Here is a 15,057-nt window from a genome sequence, read left to right as displayed (position 1 = left end):
TATATTGATAAAATTTTAAAACTATTTTTTTAACTGCATACGACTAAAATAAATTATTTATAATTACGACACTTTCTATTACATGCAATCTAATAAAATAAGATAAATGCTACTTGTACACCCCATATAAGGGTGTATATCTTACACTTCCCTTGATCCAAGGGTTTGTAAAACCCCAAAGTGGCTAGGATGTCAAGTTTACATCGTAGTAAGGTTGGTATGTTTAAACCAAGTATGCGACAACTCCTTCCTCGTTAATTGGAAAAACTTTAAATATCTCCCTTATCTGTATTATTATGTGATTTTATTTTATTTTTTTATTATTCTCTTCGTTAATTTTTCTGTGTAATATATAGAGAAAAAAAAACTAAAATACCTTTTATGATTGATCAAATATTCACTTTAGTATTCTGTAGTTTACGAAATTTTTACTTTATTATTCTATAGTTTTAATTTTCTCATTGATTTAACGAAAAGGTTAACGAAGGAATAAAAAAAAAAGAAAAATAAAATCACAAGATATTAAAGTGGTACAATTTAAATCATAAAGTACAAAAATGATAAGCACTGAACCATAGGGGTGGTATTTGGAGTTTTCCCTAATTAATTCCCTTCCAAAACGGGTTAATGGATTCAAACCGGAACGTGCCCGTCGTTTACACTCTTCTTCCCCTCGGCTCCTCCCTACCTTCAAAGAGGTCTCCGTTCTCTCTCCTCCCCTCCCATGGCGACGACCACTCTCCCCAAATCCAAGGGTGGTTACAACTTCACCTCTACTTGAAAACAAGTGATCCATCTTCAGAACCCTAATCTCTTGTAATGCCCCGGTTGAGATTCAGAGATAACTGAGGCACGAAGAGGAGAGATAGAGAGATAGGGAGATAGATAGATAGTGGGGAAGATAAGAATTGAGAGAAATAAGAAAGATAGAGGTGTAGGGGTAGAGATGGAGAGGGGAAGAGAGAGTTACAGAGAGATGAGGGATGGGGTTAGAAGTAGAGAAGAGAAGAAGGGATTTTTGGGGAAGAAGAAAGATGCTAATCCATTTCATTCATGCCTTTTACTATTACATTCTTTAAATATATAGTCTCAACAACTTGTACTGAATTGCAATTAAACTATCCTACGAGGGCTTAACAGCAATTTTGTAAAAAATGGAACTGTGGGCCTTCTGGGTTGAATTCGGACGGTTTATGGGCCTCGGCTGGGCTTGGCAGGTCCAAAGTGCTCTAGTGAATGGATGCGGGTTAGCGGGCGCTTCCTCCGCGTAACCCACAAACCGGCGGGTAGTAGGTCCGCCATCCTTGCCCGCTCCGGAAATCTGGCCGCCCGATCCGTCAACCTCTGAAGTATAGATTTGGTCGGAGCTCCCCTCCTCCGCCTCGATCCCTCTACCTCCATGCGCTCCGACGATGCCCTAATCCCCGTCGACCCGCCGGAGTTCCGCCTGAACCAGAACCCTAGGTGGCACCAGGTGTTCGCCTTCTCCAAGGACCGCATCCAGGCGAACTTCGTGGGCCGCATCGTCTTCGACCTCACCGAGGTGCCCCTCGCCCCGCAGTAGTACAAGCTCGAGGACAAGAAGGGCGATAAGGTCTCCTCCGGCGGCGGCGGCGGCGAGCTCATGCTTGCCGTGTGCATCGGCACCCAAGCCGACGAGGTCTTCCCCGACTCCCTGGCACTCCGACGCCCACTTCGTCTCCCTCGACGCCCTTGCCGTCGGTTCACCCCGCCGAGCTCGCTCCCTCACCTACCTGCTGCTGCCACTTATTTCATCCTTACCTCGTAAAGTTGCTACCTTTACTACTCCTTTTAACTACTCTGCTCTTTTATTCTTCAGGTTGTTACATCTCTCATCCCTTACCCCTAATCTTTCTAGGATACGCAACTCTATGTGATCAGATCTACTACTCTTTCTCCTCCGCCATTGATGTCTCTCTCTCTCTCTCTCTCTCTCTCTCTCTATATATATATATATATATATATGATTTTGTGAGTTCATACTTCATAATAGTAATATTATGCCAATCCTCATCAATTGTATTTGCGATGTGATTGTTCTTATTTCTCTATGTTGATTTTCTAAGGGAGTTGCTTGATTTTGTTTAGGTAATATATACGGAGGATTTAGGGTTTAATGTATGCCGTTGCACGATGGCCCTCTCAACATAATTTTTCATTTTTGGGAATTGAGTGGATTTAGACGATTAAATTGGCAATTCAATCATATGCATTCATGATTTAATCAAATTATAGTTTTAATCACTTTTTAGCGAATAAAACCGGTAAAATTAACCATTATTAGGTAATGGAACCGTTAAATTTACAATTTTTTAATTAATTGATTAACAAAGTGAAAAATGAAAATAGAAAAATTAGTAAATTTGAGTGGCCTATTTCTAAATTGCCTATAAACTATAGTTGTGGGGTTCTCGGAACATGTTTTCCTTTAATTTATTGGCTTATGTTTTGTTATACTTTTTAATTACTCATTGAAGTAATGTAACCTGATCCATGTACTTAGTTTTTTCTTATTTTTTATTTGTTATATAAGTTTGCAATCTTCTATTGCCGCCACTTGTTTGTTTTTATGTCTCAAAAAATTCTGTAGTTTTTTTTTTCCTTCTTTTTTTTTGTGGGGGGGGGGGGGCGCACTACAGAAGTGAAATACTGATTAAATCAACTTCTTGATATATGCAAGGCTTATCCACCCTTTCCATTTATGATTATGTAATGTTTGTACTGTTTATAAATTTCACGAACAATCTAGTAACTGTTTTTATGGTAAATTATCACATAAGACGCGTATTTTCTATGAATTTAATGAGAAATAGTTGTAACTGTGCAGGGAACTAAAATCTTTAGTAAGAAGCAAGTTCGCTATGAATTTAGTCCTTCAAGTTTGATACGATATCAATTTCGTTGTCCGAGTTTCAAATGTACAATTTTTTGTTTTTCTCTATGAAAGGTCCAAGTTCCAGTCGTCACAATTCTTCCAATTATAACAGTTGTAACAATTGTTACAATTTAGTTCATATAATTTGATTCTCATATTCTCATTACAGTTTCATCCGTAGAGTTTCAATTTAAAAATTTCAATAATCTAATTTCTAAAGTTTGGCTCCAATTCAATTTATTTCTCTGCAGAATTCGAACTTAGACTGTGATCAACAAAGTGATAATACATCAGCAGACAAAGGACGTAAGTTGTAATGGACACAGTAAGAGATGCGTGATATTCCTTTTTTTTAGCACTTAGAATCTCTCAAGTTCAATGAGAAACATTGTAAGTGCAGACCCATTTGGGTTCTTCCCTCCTCTTGGTCTTGAGGCAATAGCAAGGGCTATACGCTTGTGTGGGCGAATCCTAGCCATTAATCGAGGCAAATCGCTTCACTCTTACCTGGTTAAGCTCGGAATTGGTCTCCAAACTTATATTTCAAACAACTTAATTGCTATGTACACTGATTTTGGGTGTTACAATGATGCCCGTAAAAAGTTTGATGAAATGCCCGAAAGAAATGTGGTTTCTTGGACTGCTTTGATCTCGGCTCATACTCGTTCAGGAAATCCTTCTAAGGCACTCGCAGTCTTTACCCAGATGTTGAAATCTAATTTGGAGGAGCCAAATAGGTATACATTTTCTGCGGCACTAAAAGCCTGTGCATTAGCTGGGGATCTTGAATTGGGCAGGTGGATCCATGAACGTGTTTTGCAAGTGCAGCTGCAGTGCGATACTGTCTTGATGAATGCTATTCTCGATATGTACATCAAATGTGGGAGTTTATGTGAAGCTCGGAGAGTTTTTGATGGGTTTTTTATGACTAATACTGCTTCATGGAACACAATTATTTCTGGGTATTGTGGAGAAGGTAATATGGATGGTGCAGAATATTTATTCGATCGAATTTCCCAACCTGATGTCGTATCTTATAACACTATGATCGCTGGGTTTGCACAGATAGAGAGTCCGAAGGCATTGGATTATGTCTCTACGATGCATAGGAAGGGTTTTATGCTTGATTCTTTCACTTTTCCTTGTGCATTGAAGACTTGTGGAATTTTTGGATTCGAGAAAATGGGAAAACAAATCCATAGCTACATTATTAGATGTGGGTTGGAGCTGAATTGCTTTACTGGGTCTTCTTTGATTGATATGTATGCAAATTGTGGAATAATTAATGATGCCATGAAGTTATACTATTGGTATTTAAGTTGCAAAGAACTAGTTTGTGAGAGATCGGCTCTAATGAACTCAATGCTTTCGGGATATGCTGTTAATAGATATGACAATTTTGCACTTGATCTGATAATGGAGATCTGGTCTTTTGGTGTCAAGTTTGATGCATTTACTCTTTCAAGTACCTTAAAGGTATGCATCAACTTGGAAAATATAAGACTTGGACATCAAATTCATTCTATTATCATAAAAGATGGATTTGATATGGATTATGTTGTTGGAACTGTCCTTCTTGATCTTTATGCTAGATGCGGAAATTTAGAAGATGTATTCAGGTTGTTCGATGGGTTAGCTTATAAGGATGTAATTGCATGGACTGGACTTATCGCTAGTTGTGTTAAAAAAGGATCAAACCATTTAGCATTTTCTATATTTAAACAGATGATAGGGGTTGAAGTAGACCATTATGTTGTTTCGAACATTCTTAAAGCTTGTTCTTCTCTAGCATGGTTTCAAGGTGGTGTACAAATCCATGCTTATACAATAAAAAATGGTTTGAACTCTGAGAGCATTACTATCTTTTCTTTGATTGATATGTATTCCAAATGTGGGCATATTGAGGATGGTCTCAAAATTTTTGAATCTGCACCCGAGAAAGATACTATTTGTTGGACAGGGATGATTGTGGGATGTGGGTACAATGGCAAATCAAAAGAAGCAGTAGAGCTTTTTGAAAAAATGTTGAAATATGGGATAAGACCCAGTGAGATCACTTTCCTCGGTGTTCTTTCTGCTTGTAGAAATGGAGGTTTGGTCGTGGAAGCTTGTGAAATCTTTAAGAAAATGGGAAATGAGTATGGATTAAGACCAGCTTTGGATCATTACTGTTGTATGGTTGATATTCTTAGTCGAGCTGGAAAATTACAAGAGGCTAAGAAGTTGATTTCTGATATGCCTTATGAACCCAATGAAAATATAAGAAACTCTTTGATTGGTGCTTCTGTGGTAAGTCAGAATAGTGATTTTGGGCTTTTTTCAGTAGATTTTCTTCCAATTCCTACTCAGGACAAAGGTGGCTACATCACCATGTCGAATGCTTTTGCAAGCATGGGTTTCTGGGATGTCTCATGTAACCTTAGGGAGATTATTAGAAAAGAGGGTGCTAAGGAAGCAGGAAGGAGCTGGGTAACAGGTTGAAGGTATCGTGCTTTCTTTGCTATAATCAGAAGATTTAAATTGCAAGACATTTGATTTTGATTTTTTTATTAATTTAATTAATACAGTATATACCTGAACACTTTCTCTGCTTTCTCCAACAGTACTAAACAAGCAGTCCGGCTAAGATAAACGACAAGCCAAATAGAAGCTGAAAAGCAAGAATCACTGTTGTCAGCAACCAGGGGGAGCAGGTACAGAAACATAGTAAGCAGAGGAGCAAACTGAAGAATTCACTATTACAGAACAATAATTGTTGAAATGACGAAAGTAGCTTTTACTCGTATCCTTTGCCTAATGGGTTTGGTTTATTTATCCTTTTGTAATGGTTTTTTCTTTTTCTAAATGGCTTATTCAGGAATGGCATATAGCAGAGCTGCATTCGTATTCACCATTTCCTTTTGGTATCATGTCGAATGGCTTATCTGGTACAAGCACATTCTTACTTTTGCTATTTCCTTTTTCAGATTCTGCTAGTTATGTTTATTTTCAGATCTTCTCAAAATCCTTCAATATTTTGTTTGTTCTCAACTATCCATTTTTCTTCTTGTTCCACATACCGTCTATGTTGATTGCTTGAAGATTTTGTAGATTCTGATTTTGCAGCGACAAACTTCAAAAAGGGCAGGACACGACGACTGCTGCAATCGATGCAGAAGAGCTGCTGTTTCAGATGGAGCCGATGTACTCGCAAGCAATGTAAGCATTGGATAAAAACTTAAATACCATATTGTCACTCATTATATGAGTAATGATGTCGATGTTGTTTCAGGTCCGGAGATTGCGAACATGGCAGGCATAAGAGCATCTGTCACACAGCAAAATTGTGGGTAGCAAAATGCTCCTACTCCAATAGTATAGTAATCTTGGATTTGACATGTTTATAGCTGAATCTATAGTTGAGAGATAGAACCAAGTTATGTATGTGGTCTATATGTTAGGGGCAATTGTTTATATACTCCTGAAAAGTTCTCAACTTTCTTATTTACCCTTCGTAAAAGGCTAATATCAAAATGCCCTTTAACTTTCTAAATTATTTCAGACATATTCTTAGAGTTAAATTCAATTAGTGAATTGTTAGAAACAACCGTTAACTCTGTGAATTACTATTTTGCCCTTTTAAATATACCATTTTATTGTCACCAATTTTTCTTATTTGCCCCGTAAATTAGAGGCAAAGGAAGTATTTTGACTTTTAGTCTTTTCAAATATACCCTTCTATTTTCACTAGTTTTTCTTATTTATCCTTAATTTAGGGGCAAAAAAAGTATTTTGACTTCTTTTTAACTCTGATAAAAATTTAATCTGTGTGTAATTCGAGATGACTTAATAGGTACTAGGATTATTTTTGAATAACGGAAAAATATACGAGGAGTATTATTTGAAATAAAAAAAAAAGTATGGATATATAAGATATTTCAGAAGTTTTGAGGAGTATATAGATAATCATCCCTATATGGTAATATTGGGGAAGGCCGAAATGAATGCTGGATAAAGGCTGTAACAAGAACCTAGGTTGTCTTGAGTCCAGTAGCAGAGCTTCTTGTTGCTTGTTTTGTTTTGCTTTGTTTTGTTTTCATGCGCCTGCATTACTTATTTCTTAGTGGATTCTTTGTACTCTGCGCATGTTGTTATACAGAGGGTTTTATATTAATGTGAATAATAATTATGAATTTGAAAACCTTTAGCTTACCCTCTTCATTTTAGATTATTTGTGGTTTAAATTATAGCACACTTTGTAGTCCATAACATTCCAAGTTGTGACGGTCACGTGGGGCTCTCAACGAACATGTGGGTAAGGAGGAAAAATGCTATGTTTTTTGTTGGTTTGGCTTTTGAAAAAACTTCTCTTGTTCAAAAAACAACAGTACTCACGCTTTGAAATGTAACACAAAAATAAGCGTCTACTTTAAGAAGGTAAAAGCTTTAGGTTCATGTTTTTGCTTCTACATCCACAATAAGTTTACGGGATAATTATTAGTGTGTTTGGAAATATTCTTATTTAAGTATGATTTTTGTTGAAGCTTCAGCAGAGTCGAACAAGCATTATAACCGTTGGATTTTTAAAGTTTTTTTTGTTGTCAGTCAAAGTGTTGTCATATGTTTGAGGGAAAATTTCAAAAACCGCTTTTGTGGTTTTGTAATTTCTCATTTTACTATTTTGTGATTTAAAGTATATCATTTTTGTACCCTGTGATTTTATTTTATTTTATTTTATTATTTTCTTCATTATTTTTTTTTCTTAAATCAGTGACAAAGTTAAAACTAAAGAGTACTAAAGTGAATATCTTATAAACTATAGGTGAGTTATTTAAAATTTTTTATATATGATTTAATGAAAAGTTAATAAAGTGATTAACGAAAAGAAAAAATTAAAATCACATGGTATTAAATTGATACTATTTAAACTATAAGGTACTAAAGTGAAAAAGTGTAAAATCAAAGAGGTGGTATTTGAAGTTTACCCTATGTTTAATTTCAGCAGCAATTAGGTTTAAAATTTCCTCCTCAACCCTATTTTTTTTTTTTTCCTATTGGCATATTTTTTAACTTTTCATTTTTTTAGAATTAAATTATTTTAATTTTTTTTGATAATCTTATTAACTCTTTTATTTAACTATTTTTATCAAATAAAATCAAAATAATCAATGTGATAAAATTGTCGATAAACAAAAATATTAAACTGGAGACCTATTTTTACCAAAACAAAATAATTGTGAGGGTTGACTTTTGTTAGGAGCCCAATCACAAAGCGCCATGTGGCGCAACGTATCTTCCAGCTGTACCCAATAATGTACACATCAAAACAGTTAAGCTCGAACCAAATTACTATTGTACCCCTATCCATAATTTTTTTTTAAAAAAAAGAAAAATTAGAGTTTGGACGGTGACTTCCTAATTGCTTTATACGCTCGAAAATAGTGTAATTCATTAAATTTAGTAAAATAATAAATTAAATAAAATTTTAAATATATTTGATTGAGGGCTCATTTGCTACTGAGGATTGTGAAGATTTAAGTCAAAAATAAACCTATATATGCTCCTATACTTTCGAGTAAAATAAATAAAAAATTTTTATTTCTTGACCAATTTACCATAATATAATATTATTTAAAAAAGATAAACTGACCATTTTTTTAATTTAATTTTATTTTTTTTAGCACATGTTATAGAATTTTCTTTTATAATTTTAGACAGGATAAGTATACGTTTGGTTAGAGAATAAAGGGGGGTGGGATAGTTATCCCACCTTTTTTTTGCAATTGGGTATAAGAAGGGATAACTTGTTAAAGAGTGGGATAGTTATCCCACCCCTTGTATGGGAGCTATTCCCATCCCTATTTAATTTTTTAAAAATTTAAATTTTAAAATTTAAATTTTAAAATATATAACTTGTAATCTTAAAATTAAAATTTTATAATTTTAAATTATAAATTTTAACTTAATATTTGTAAATTTTTAAATTTAAAATTTGATGTTTTAAATATTTAAATTNTTTAATTTCAAAATTTAAAATTTAAAAGTTAAAATTATAAATTTTAAAATATAAATATAAAATATAAAAATTCAAATTCTAATATAAAGAAAAAGATAATATTATTATTTTTTATTTATAACTATCTAGTATTTTTCTTATTTCATCTTATCTATTTAAATATAATTTTTTTATTTCTAAAAATAAATTAATTTTCATTCAAATGTAAAATTCATTTAGTTCTTATTTATACATGAATTTATATCTATTCTATAACAGCCGGTTCTTACTTATACCAAACCGAAAAAAAGTTCTTTATAACAAACAAAAAAAATATAATAAGGATGCGTTTGAAAACGTCGTATAGTTGAGGGGGCCACCATACATTTTCACCCGGAAGAGAATAAAAGCTCGCATGCATTCAACGCGAAACCACCACCTTCGAAACACGCGCACTCTCTCATTCTCTCTCCCTCTCTCTCTCTCAAACCCTATAAAACCCTCGCCGAGTCGAAACCCCAAGTAACAAGCGCCCCACGCCTCCGACGCGATGAGGTCCTCGAATCCGGGGCCGCCGCATCCGCCGCCGCCGCCGGTGGCGGCCAGTGGCGGCGCCGCCGCGGCGAGGCGGAAGGGCGCGGCGGCGAGCCGCGAGTGGCTCGTCGTCTCCGCGACGGGGCGATCGTACGTGGAGGAGGTGGGGAAGCACTCGATCATGGACAGCGCGGGGCTCCCCGCGCGCGACCTTAGGGTTCTCGACCCGCTCTTTTCCTACCCCTCGTCGATCCTCGGGAGGGAGCGCGCGATCGTGATCAATCTCGAGCACATCAAGGCGATCATCACCGCCACCGAGGTCCTGATCCCCAATTCTAAAGATCCCATCGTCGCCCCCTTCGTTCGCGATCTCCAATCCCGTATCACCGATTCGCATGGAAGCAATCCCCACATGGTATGCTCTTCGACAATTTAATCTCGTAGTATGCTCTTTGGAATCATTGTGGGAGAAGCAAGATTAGTATTCTACGTCGTTGGAATCATTGATTCCATTGAAGTGCTAAACACGTATGGAGATCTCCTCAACTGTAGAACATTTTGAGATTGCCCTCTAAACTTTGTTCTTTTTAATATCGACACCCCTTTATTATTATTGTTTTTGAAATGATTGATTATTTGTCAAATAAATTGGTGAACTTACTGAATTTAACACTGATTTCGTGATATTCAATAGCTCCAATCGCTTTTTAGTAAATAAAACTTCCATGATTAATGATGAGTTGCAAAGAAACAGAGAGAGAACTAAGTAGAAGTGAAAAAGGTGAGCAGATGTTTCAGTGCAGAAGAGGATACAAATCTCAATAGAGTTTGGAATCCAAAATTTAGCTAACTATTTGGTATCCAATCTTTTCTTCCTTTCTCCTGGTGGCAAGAGTATGTTAATTTGATTACAATCTGAAATTTAGCAAAAAAATGTTCGAGCGTCAATGAATTTAGAGTAGATATACACCATGTCATTCATTTGGGTACAGATTAAATTTTCTGGTTACTATCTGTGGTGAAACTGATGGTGAAATTATTTTGAAGGGTGAGCTGCCAGCAGGTCATGGAACAGATTTCTGTAGACAGAAAAGTACCCTGCCGGGCGAAGTGCCAAAAAGCAGCAGTTTGCCTAGCTTGATTGTTCACAAATCTGGGAGTACCAAAATACTGCCCTTTGAGTTCAGGGCACTTGAAGTATGCCTTGAGTCCGCTTGTAGGCGCTTGGAATCTGAGGTATATCCCTCGAATTGCCACCCCTGGACTATTTTCAGATAAACTATGTTCTATGTGATGATTTTGTTTGCATGTATTTTTGTTTTATGCACTAGACTACATGGAGGACCACATTTTGCACCGTTTTTTATTTTCTAATTGTTACGGTTTTTGTATACTTTTGTGCGTTTTAGTTGTGCTTTTCAGGCATGACTTTTTTTCTTCCATATTTGTGCATATATCTAGGAAGTAAACCCATGTTCCCATGTTGGATGATTGCAAATTTATATAACATTACAAGTTTTTACTATTTTTAATACTACATTTAAGTATATTCTTTTACAGATAGTTTTGTGCACATACTTTCTTACAATCAGGAGAAGGCCATGGCCAATTTGACTTATTAACGCTCTCATTTCCCCTAGAGGGTGGACTTTCTTAGTGATTAGTAAGGGACCGAGAGAGGGCGCTAAGCAGAAAATAAAGGACTATCTTTCAAGAAAGCCAGTCCTTATGCCTCCTGCCCTATTTCTTCTTTCATTCTCGGGTAGAAGAATGTTTGGTATAAATAACTTACTTCTTGGTCTTCGACCCCCTCAGTCACTGCGAAACACGAGGCTCAAACTCGATCTTGTGGTAGACTGCCCTCTGTTGGAGCGCTTGGGCAACTAACTCGTGGGGCGGCCTCCCACCAAGAATGCAGGTTCACAGCCAGGAGAACCAGGAACGGGGAGCTCTCCCCTTTTTTCCGCTCGGAAATCCAACTCCCAGTCTCATTCACTGCTAACTATAGAAAGAAGGGCAACCGAGCCCAAGGGAAAGCGAACCAAAGAAAAGATTTGAACTCACAAGAGTTGAAACCATAGCCATTCCCTCCTGCAATCTATTGATTGTTTTTCTTCTGGCCTCCAACCCCCAAAAGATATGGACCGAGCCTTCCTCCCTGGCAAGAAAGCAATCCTCGTCGACGCTACATTGGATTCCATTGATGCAGTTGAATTAATAAAATGTTGAAAAAATGGTTCCAATGCAGTCCACAACTCGTTAGGCATGATTGAGTCCTTCTCCTTTTCTTTGTTCCCGGGAGTACCCTCTAAAGGAACCTTTCTTCTCCTCAGCCATTTCAGGTTAAGAAGGTGTGAAAGCGCCCTTCTCTCTATAAGAACAGTATGTTTCGAGGTGTGAAGTGGGAGAGAAGAGATGTCATTATTGAGTTTTTGCTATTCTGCAAGATAAAGTTGCTCATGGTATTGCATAATAATCTTTTATAGATGTTTCCTTTCTTCTGGTTGAGTATAATAATATTCAACAAATACAGACTATACATATATTGATCTTCAAAAAATACTATGCTCATGTGCATACCTGCAAATACATACCTACATAGGCTTCTTATTCTTTCTGAAACTAATATACCCCCAATATTTGAGGTACATGGAGTTTTCATTATTAGCATCCAATCTCTCAATCACCCTCTCTTATATCTGTGTCCTCCTCCAATATGGTTGTAAGAAGGTATCTATAATTATATTACTTCTTTTTTTTGTTGTAATCAGACAACAACACTGGAACAAGAGGCATATCCGGCTTTAGATGAGTTGACTTCAAAAATCAGCACATTGAATCTTGAGCATGTCAGACAAATCAAGAGCCGTTTGGTCACACTATCAGGGCGTGTGCAGAAGGTCAGAAGAGTTTGAAGCTATACTAACATTACTCGCTGATAGTTAATTTACCTGGCCTTTTTTCATCTTTTTATATTTCTATAGGTGAGAGATGAACTTGAGCATTTATTGGATGATGACTCGGATATGGCTGAGATGTACTTGACAAGGAAGATTTCTAGTCAAGGACTTGGTGAATCTATGTCAAGAGTTGATTCTGATATTTATACTTTGCACGAGGATAGGTAAAGGAATCAATTAGTTGATTGCAATAGACTTATCGTATTTATACTTCTAATATGATGTATAATAATCTCAAGAACAAGGTTTGTTTATCTGACAAGACATATTATGTGACAAGTTAGCACACATGCGCGTAAATTATATTGAAGCGATTGAAGTGATAAGTTCAAATATATGCCTCTTTATCGTGTCTGCGACTTGCTATAATATATCTCTTTATACAGGGAGAGGAATGAGACAGAGAGCAACAATGGAAGCATTGGCGGAATTAAGCCTAACATTGAAGAGCTGGAGATGCTTCTAGAAGCTTACTTTGTGCAGATCGAAGGCACTCTGAACAAACTCTCCCACGTAATACGTGTTTTCCTTCTCCGTCAATTTAATTTGCTTTATGAATGTTTGATTACTTATTTGACCAGCTTTAGATGGAGTAGCTAACAGACGAAAGCAAAACAAAAAATTTCGTCTGTCATAAAGAAGCAAAGCATTTCATGGTAGTACTTCATTCTTAATAATGTGTCAAGCTTGACTACTTAGCATGCCAATGCACTTAATAACTCACTATAGCTAGTGGAATGAACATAGAAGTCCCAATTAGTGAGTTAGCTAGTAACTGAAGATACAAAGTTTATCTTACAAAATTTGAAGGCGATGGGGTTATCTCCTTTATAACCGGCATAAATGGACAAAAGCAAACTATGCTATATTTTCTATTAATTTTTGCTTATTCTTTGAGTACAGTTAGAATGTGTAATTTACAAAGACTATTACATAGAATACATAGTCAAAAGTTACCGTAAATTTTATATATGTCTACAAGAGTGAATGTTGAAGTACTCAATTCTGTAAACAAGAGGCTACATAAATCCTCCACCTTCTGATATTTTGGGGCTTACGCAAATTGAAGTTCAATAACATCTCAGTGCTTGCATATCGTTCCAGTAAATGGCTTAGTTATTTACTCAGTGTCTTTTTATGCGATCAAAAAGTTGAGGGAGTACGTGGATGATACCGAGGACTACATCAATATCATGCTGGACGATAAGCAGAATCAACTGTTACAGATGGGAGTGATGCTCACGACCGCAACCGTGGTGGCCACGGCAGGCATCGTGGTCGTGAGTTTATTCGGAATGAATATCCACATCGAGCTTATGAAGGATCCGGAGACCGAACAGCAGAAGAGAGCCTCCAACATCAACTTTTGGGAGACCACTTTGTGGTCTGCTTTCGGCTGTTTGGTGCTTTATATCTTAGCAGTCATACTGGGGAAGAGAAGCAGATTGCTACAGTGATGATGAGTCCGCTTTTTGGTTCATTTCATCTCAAATCAAAAGGTGCTTCACCAACAGAAAGGGTAATAGAGATTTTTGAAGCGCTCAATTAAGACTTTTTTTTTGGCTTCGACCACATGATTAGTAGCGCAAATTTAATTCTTCTCTTGAGTTATTTTTGAAGTGCAACAGTACCGAACTAGTTCGCAATAAAGTCGCTTCCGAGGATGGATTACGTATGATCCTGAGCTGCCGGATGTTCTGTCACAGCTGCACCGCCCCCCTCTATGTAAATATCTTCAATTTCTGCTCCTCTCTGTTTATCATCTATTGGATCGTCGAAGTTTTAGTTAACTCTGCTACCATCCTTTGATTTATTTTTTAGTGTTAAATAAAGCAGTATTAGGTTTTCTTACCATCATCTTCTACAGAAAACAAGTACCTTTTAGTCGTATGCCAATATTTTTATCAAAAGCTAATGACTTGGTTGCTAATGTTTGATCTCGACTCCATGCATTTTCATATCTGCTTCTGAGGCCATGAACTCGGTAATCTTGCTTCATATTATGATCTAGCAAGTCGAGATACTCTCCAACTTGAAATGATATGAAATTGCGAAACACATTTTGATGTTTTTTTTTTTTAAATAAAGAATTTGCTAGTTCAGGTTGCAAAACGTGCACCTATGCTCGAATCGATTGCCTTTAATTCGCACTATTTTTTTAGATGCTTCACTTTTATAGTTCTAGTTTTTCCATTGAACATCTATTCTCAGACTTAGTAATATAGTACTAAAAAACATCATTTTTATCCTATAGAATGATAAAAAAAATTAAAAATACTTTTTATTCTTTTATACTATAAAATTACAATTGCAACCCTATCGAAAAAGTATACACTACATACTTCTCTAGGTGGTAGTTGCAGTCGCTATTTTACAACATAAAAAGAGGAAGATTTTTAAGTGCTTTTGAAAATTTTTATGCCTTTTCGCAGTATGAAAATAGCACTTTTAGTCATCATATTAGTTAACAAGACATTAATAGGTAAATTATTTTTTTTTTTGTGAACCAAGAATAGCTTTGCAAGTCGTAATCTTCCATGAAAAGCTTGTTTCCCCTTGAAAATACAAGTTCCAACCGAAAGCTCATGCTTTTTACTTAAACGAGTTAAAAAATTGCAAACGTACCAAACAAAGCCTGAGACTGCCATTTATGGCTACCCTCCAAATGTCTCTACATTTTATGCATAACAACA

At 36.2% G+C, this 15,057-nt stretch overlaps 2 protein-coding genes across 8 annotated transcripts; both read left to right on the top strand.

Moving 5' to 3' along the window:
* Positions 1,349 to 7,087, top strand: LOC109715165 (pentatricopeptide repeat-containing protein At4g08210). Of its 5 annotated transcripts, XM_020240060.1 has the most exons (7): positions 1,349 to 1,785; positions 1,880 to 1,932; positions 3,148 to 5,379; positions 5,500 to 5,589; positions 5,754 to 5,823; positions 5,987 to 6,094; positions 6,168 to 7,082. In XM_020240060.1, the coding sequence occupies exon 3, from the start codon at positions 3,275 to 3,277 to the stop codon at positions 5,375 to 5,377; it is 2,103 nt and encodes a 700-aa protein (XP_020095649.1). In that variant the 5' UTR covers positions 1,349 to 1,785; positions 1,880 to 1,932; positions 3,148 to 3,274; the 3' UTR covers positions 5,378 to 5,379; positions 5,500 to 5,589; positions 5,754 to 5,823; positions 5,987 to 6,094; positions 6,168 to 7,082. The 5 variants fall into 5 exon arrangements, with proteins under 5 accessions (XP_020095649.1, XP_020095656.1, XP_020095666.1 ...); XM_020240067.1 differs by lacking the exon at positions 1,880 to 1,932 and having other exon boundaries at positions 6,002 to 6,094; positions 6,168 to 7,087; XM_020240077.1 differs by lacking the exon at positions 1,880 to 1,932 and having other exon boundaries at positions 5,500 to 5,602; positions 6,002 to 6,094; positions 6,168 to 7,087.
* Positions 9,313 to 14,254, top strand: LOC109707521 (magnesium transporter MRS2-F-like). Of its 3 annotated transcripts, none has more exons than XR_002215539.1 (7): positions 9,313 to 9,819; positions 10,452 to 10,640; positions 12,176 to 12,304; positions 12,389 to 12,528; positions 12,751 to 12,877; positions 13,516 to 13,883; positions 13,993 to 14,254. XR_002215539.1 is itself a non-coding variant. In XM_020228844.1 (6 exons), exons 1-6 carry the CDS (start codon positions 9,421 to 9,423, stop codon positions 13,819 to 13,821), a joined length of 1,290 nt encoding a protein of 429 aa, XP_020084433.1. In that variant the 5' UTR covers positions 9,313 to 9,420; the 3' UTR covers positions 13,822 to 14,254. The 3 variants fall into 3 exon arrangements, 1 of the variants encoding a protein (XP_020084433.1); XR_002215538.1 differs by having other exon boundaries at positions 13,985 to 14,254; XM_020228844.1 differs by having other exon boundaries at positions 13,516 to 14,254.

Source organism: Ananas comosus, linkage group 1 (assembly GCF_001540865.1).
Source record: "Ananas comosus cultivar F153 linkage group 1, ASM154086v1, whole genome shotgun sequence".
NCBI classification, from domain to species: domain Eukaryota; kingdom Viridiplantae; phylum Streptophyta; class Magnoliopsida; order Poales; family Bromeliaceae; genus Ananas; species Ananas comosus.
This window is presented reverse-complemented; position numbering and strand designations above follow the sequence as displayed.

Coding starts and splice junctions, on each gene's coding strand:
- LOC109707521 (XM_020228844.1), top strand. CDS start 9,421: ATGAGGTCCTCGAATCCGGGGCCGCCGCATCCGCCGCCGCCGCCGGTG. Junction 9,820..10,451: donor ATGGAAGCAATCCCCACATG/GTATGCTCTTCG, acceptor ATTATTTTGAAG/GGTGAGCTGCCAGCAGGTCA. Junction 12,305..12,388: donor TATCAGGGCGTGTGCAGAAG/GTCAGAAGAGTT, acceptor ATATTTCTATAG/GTGAGAGATGAACTTGAGCA.
- LOC109715165 (XM_020240067.1), top strand. CDS start 3,275: ATGAGAAACATTGTAAGTGCAGACCCATTTGGGTTCTTCCCTCCTCTT.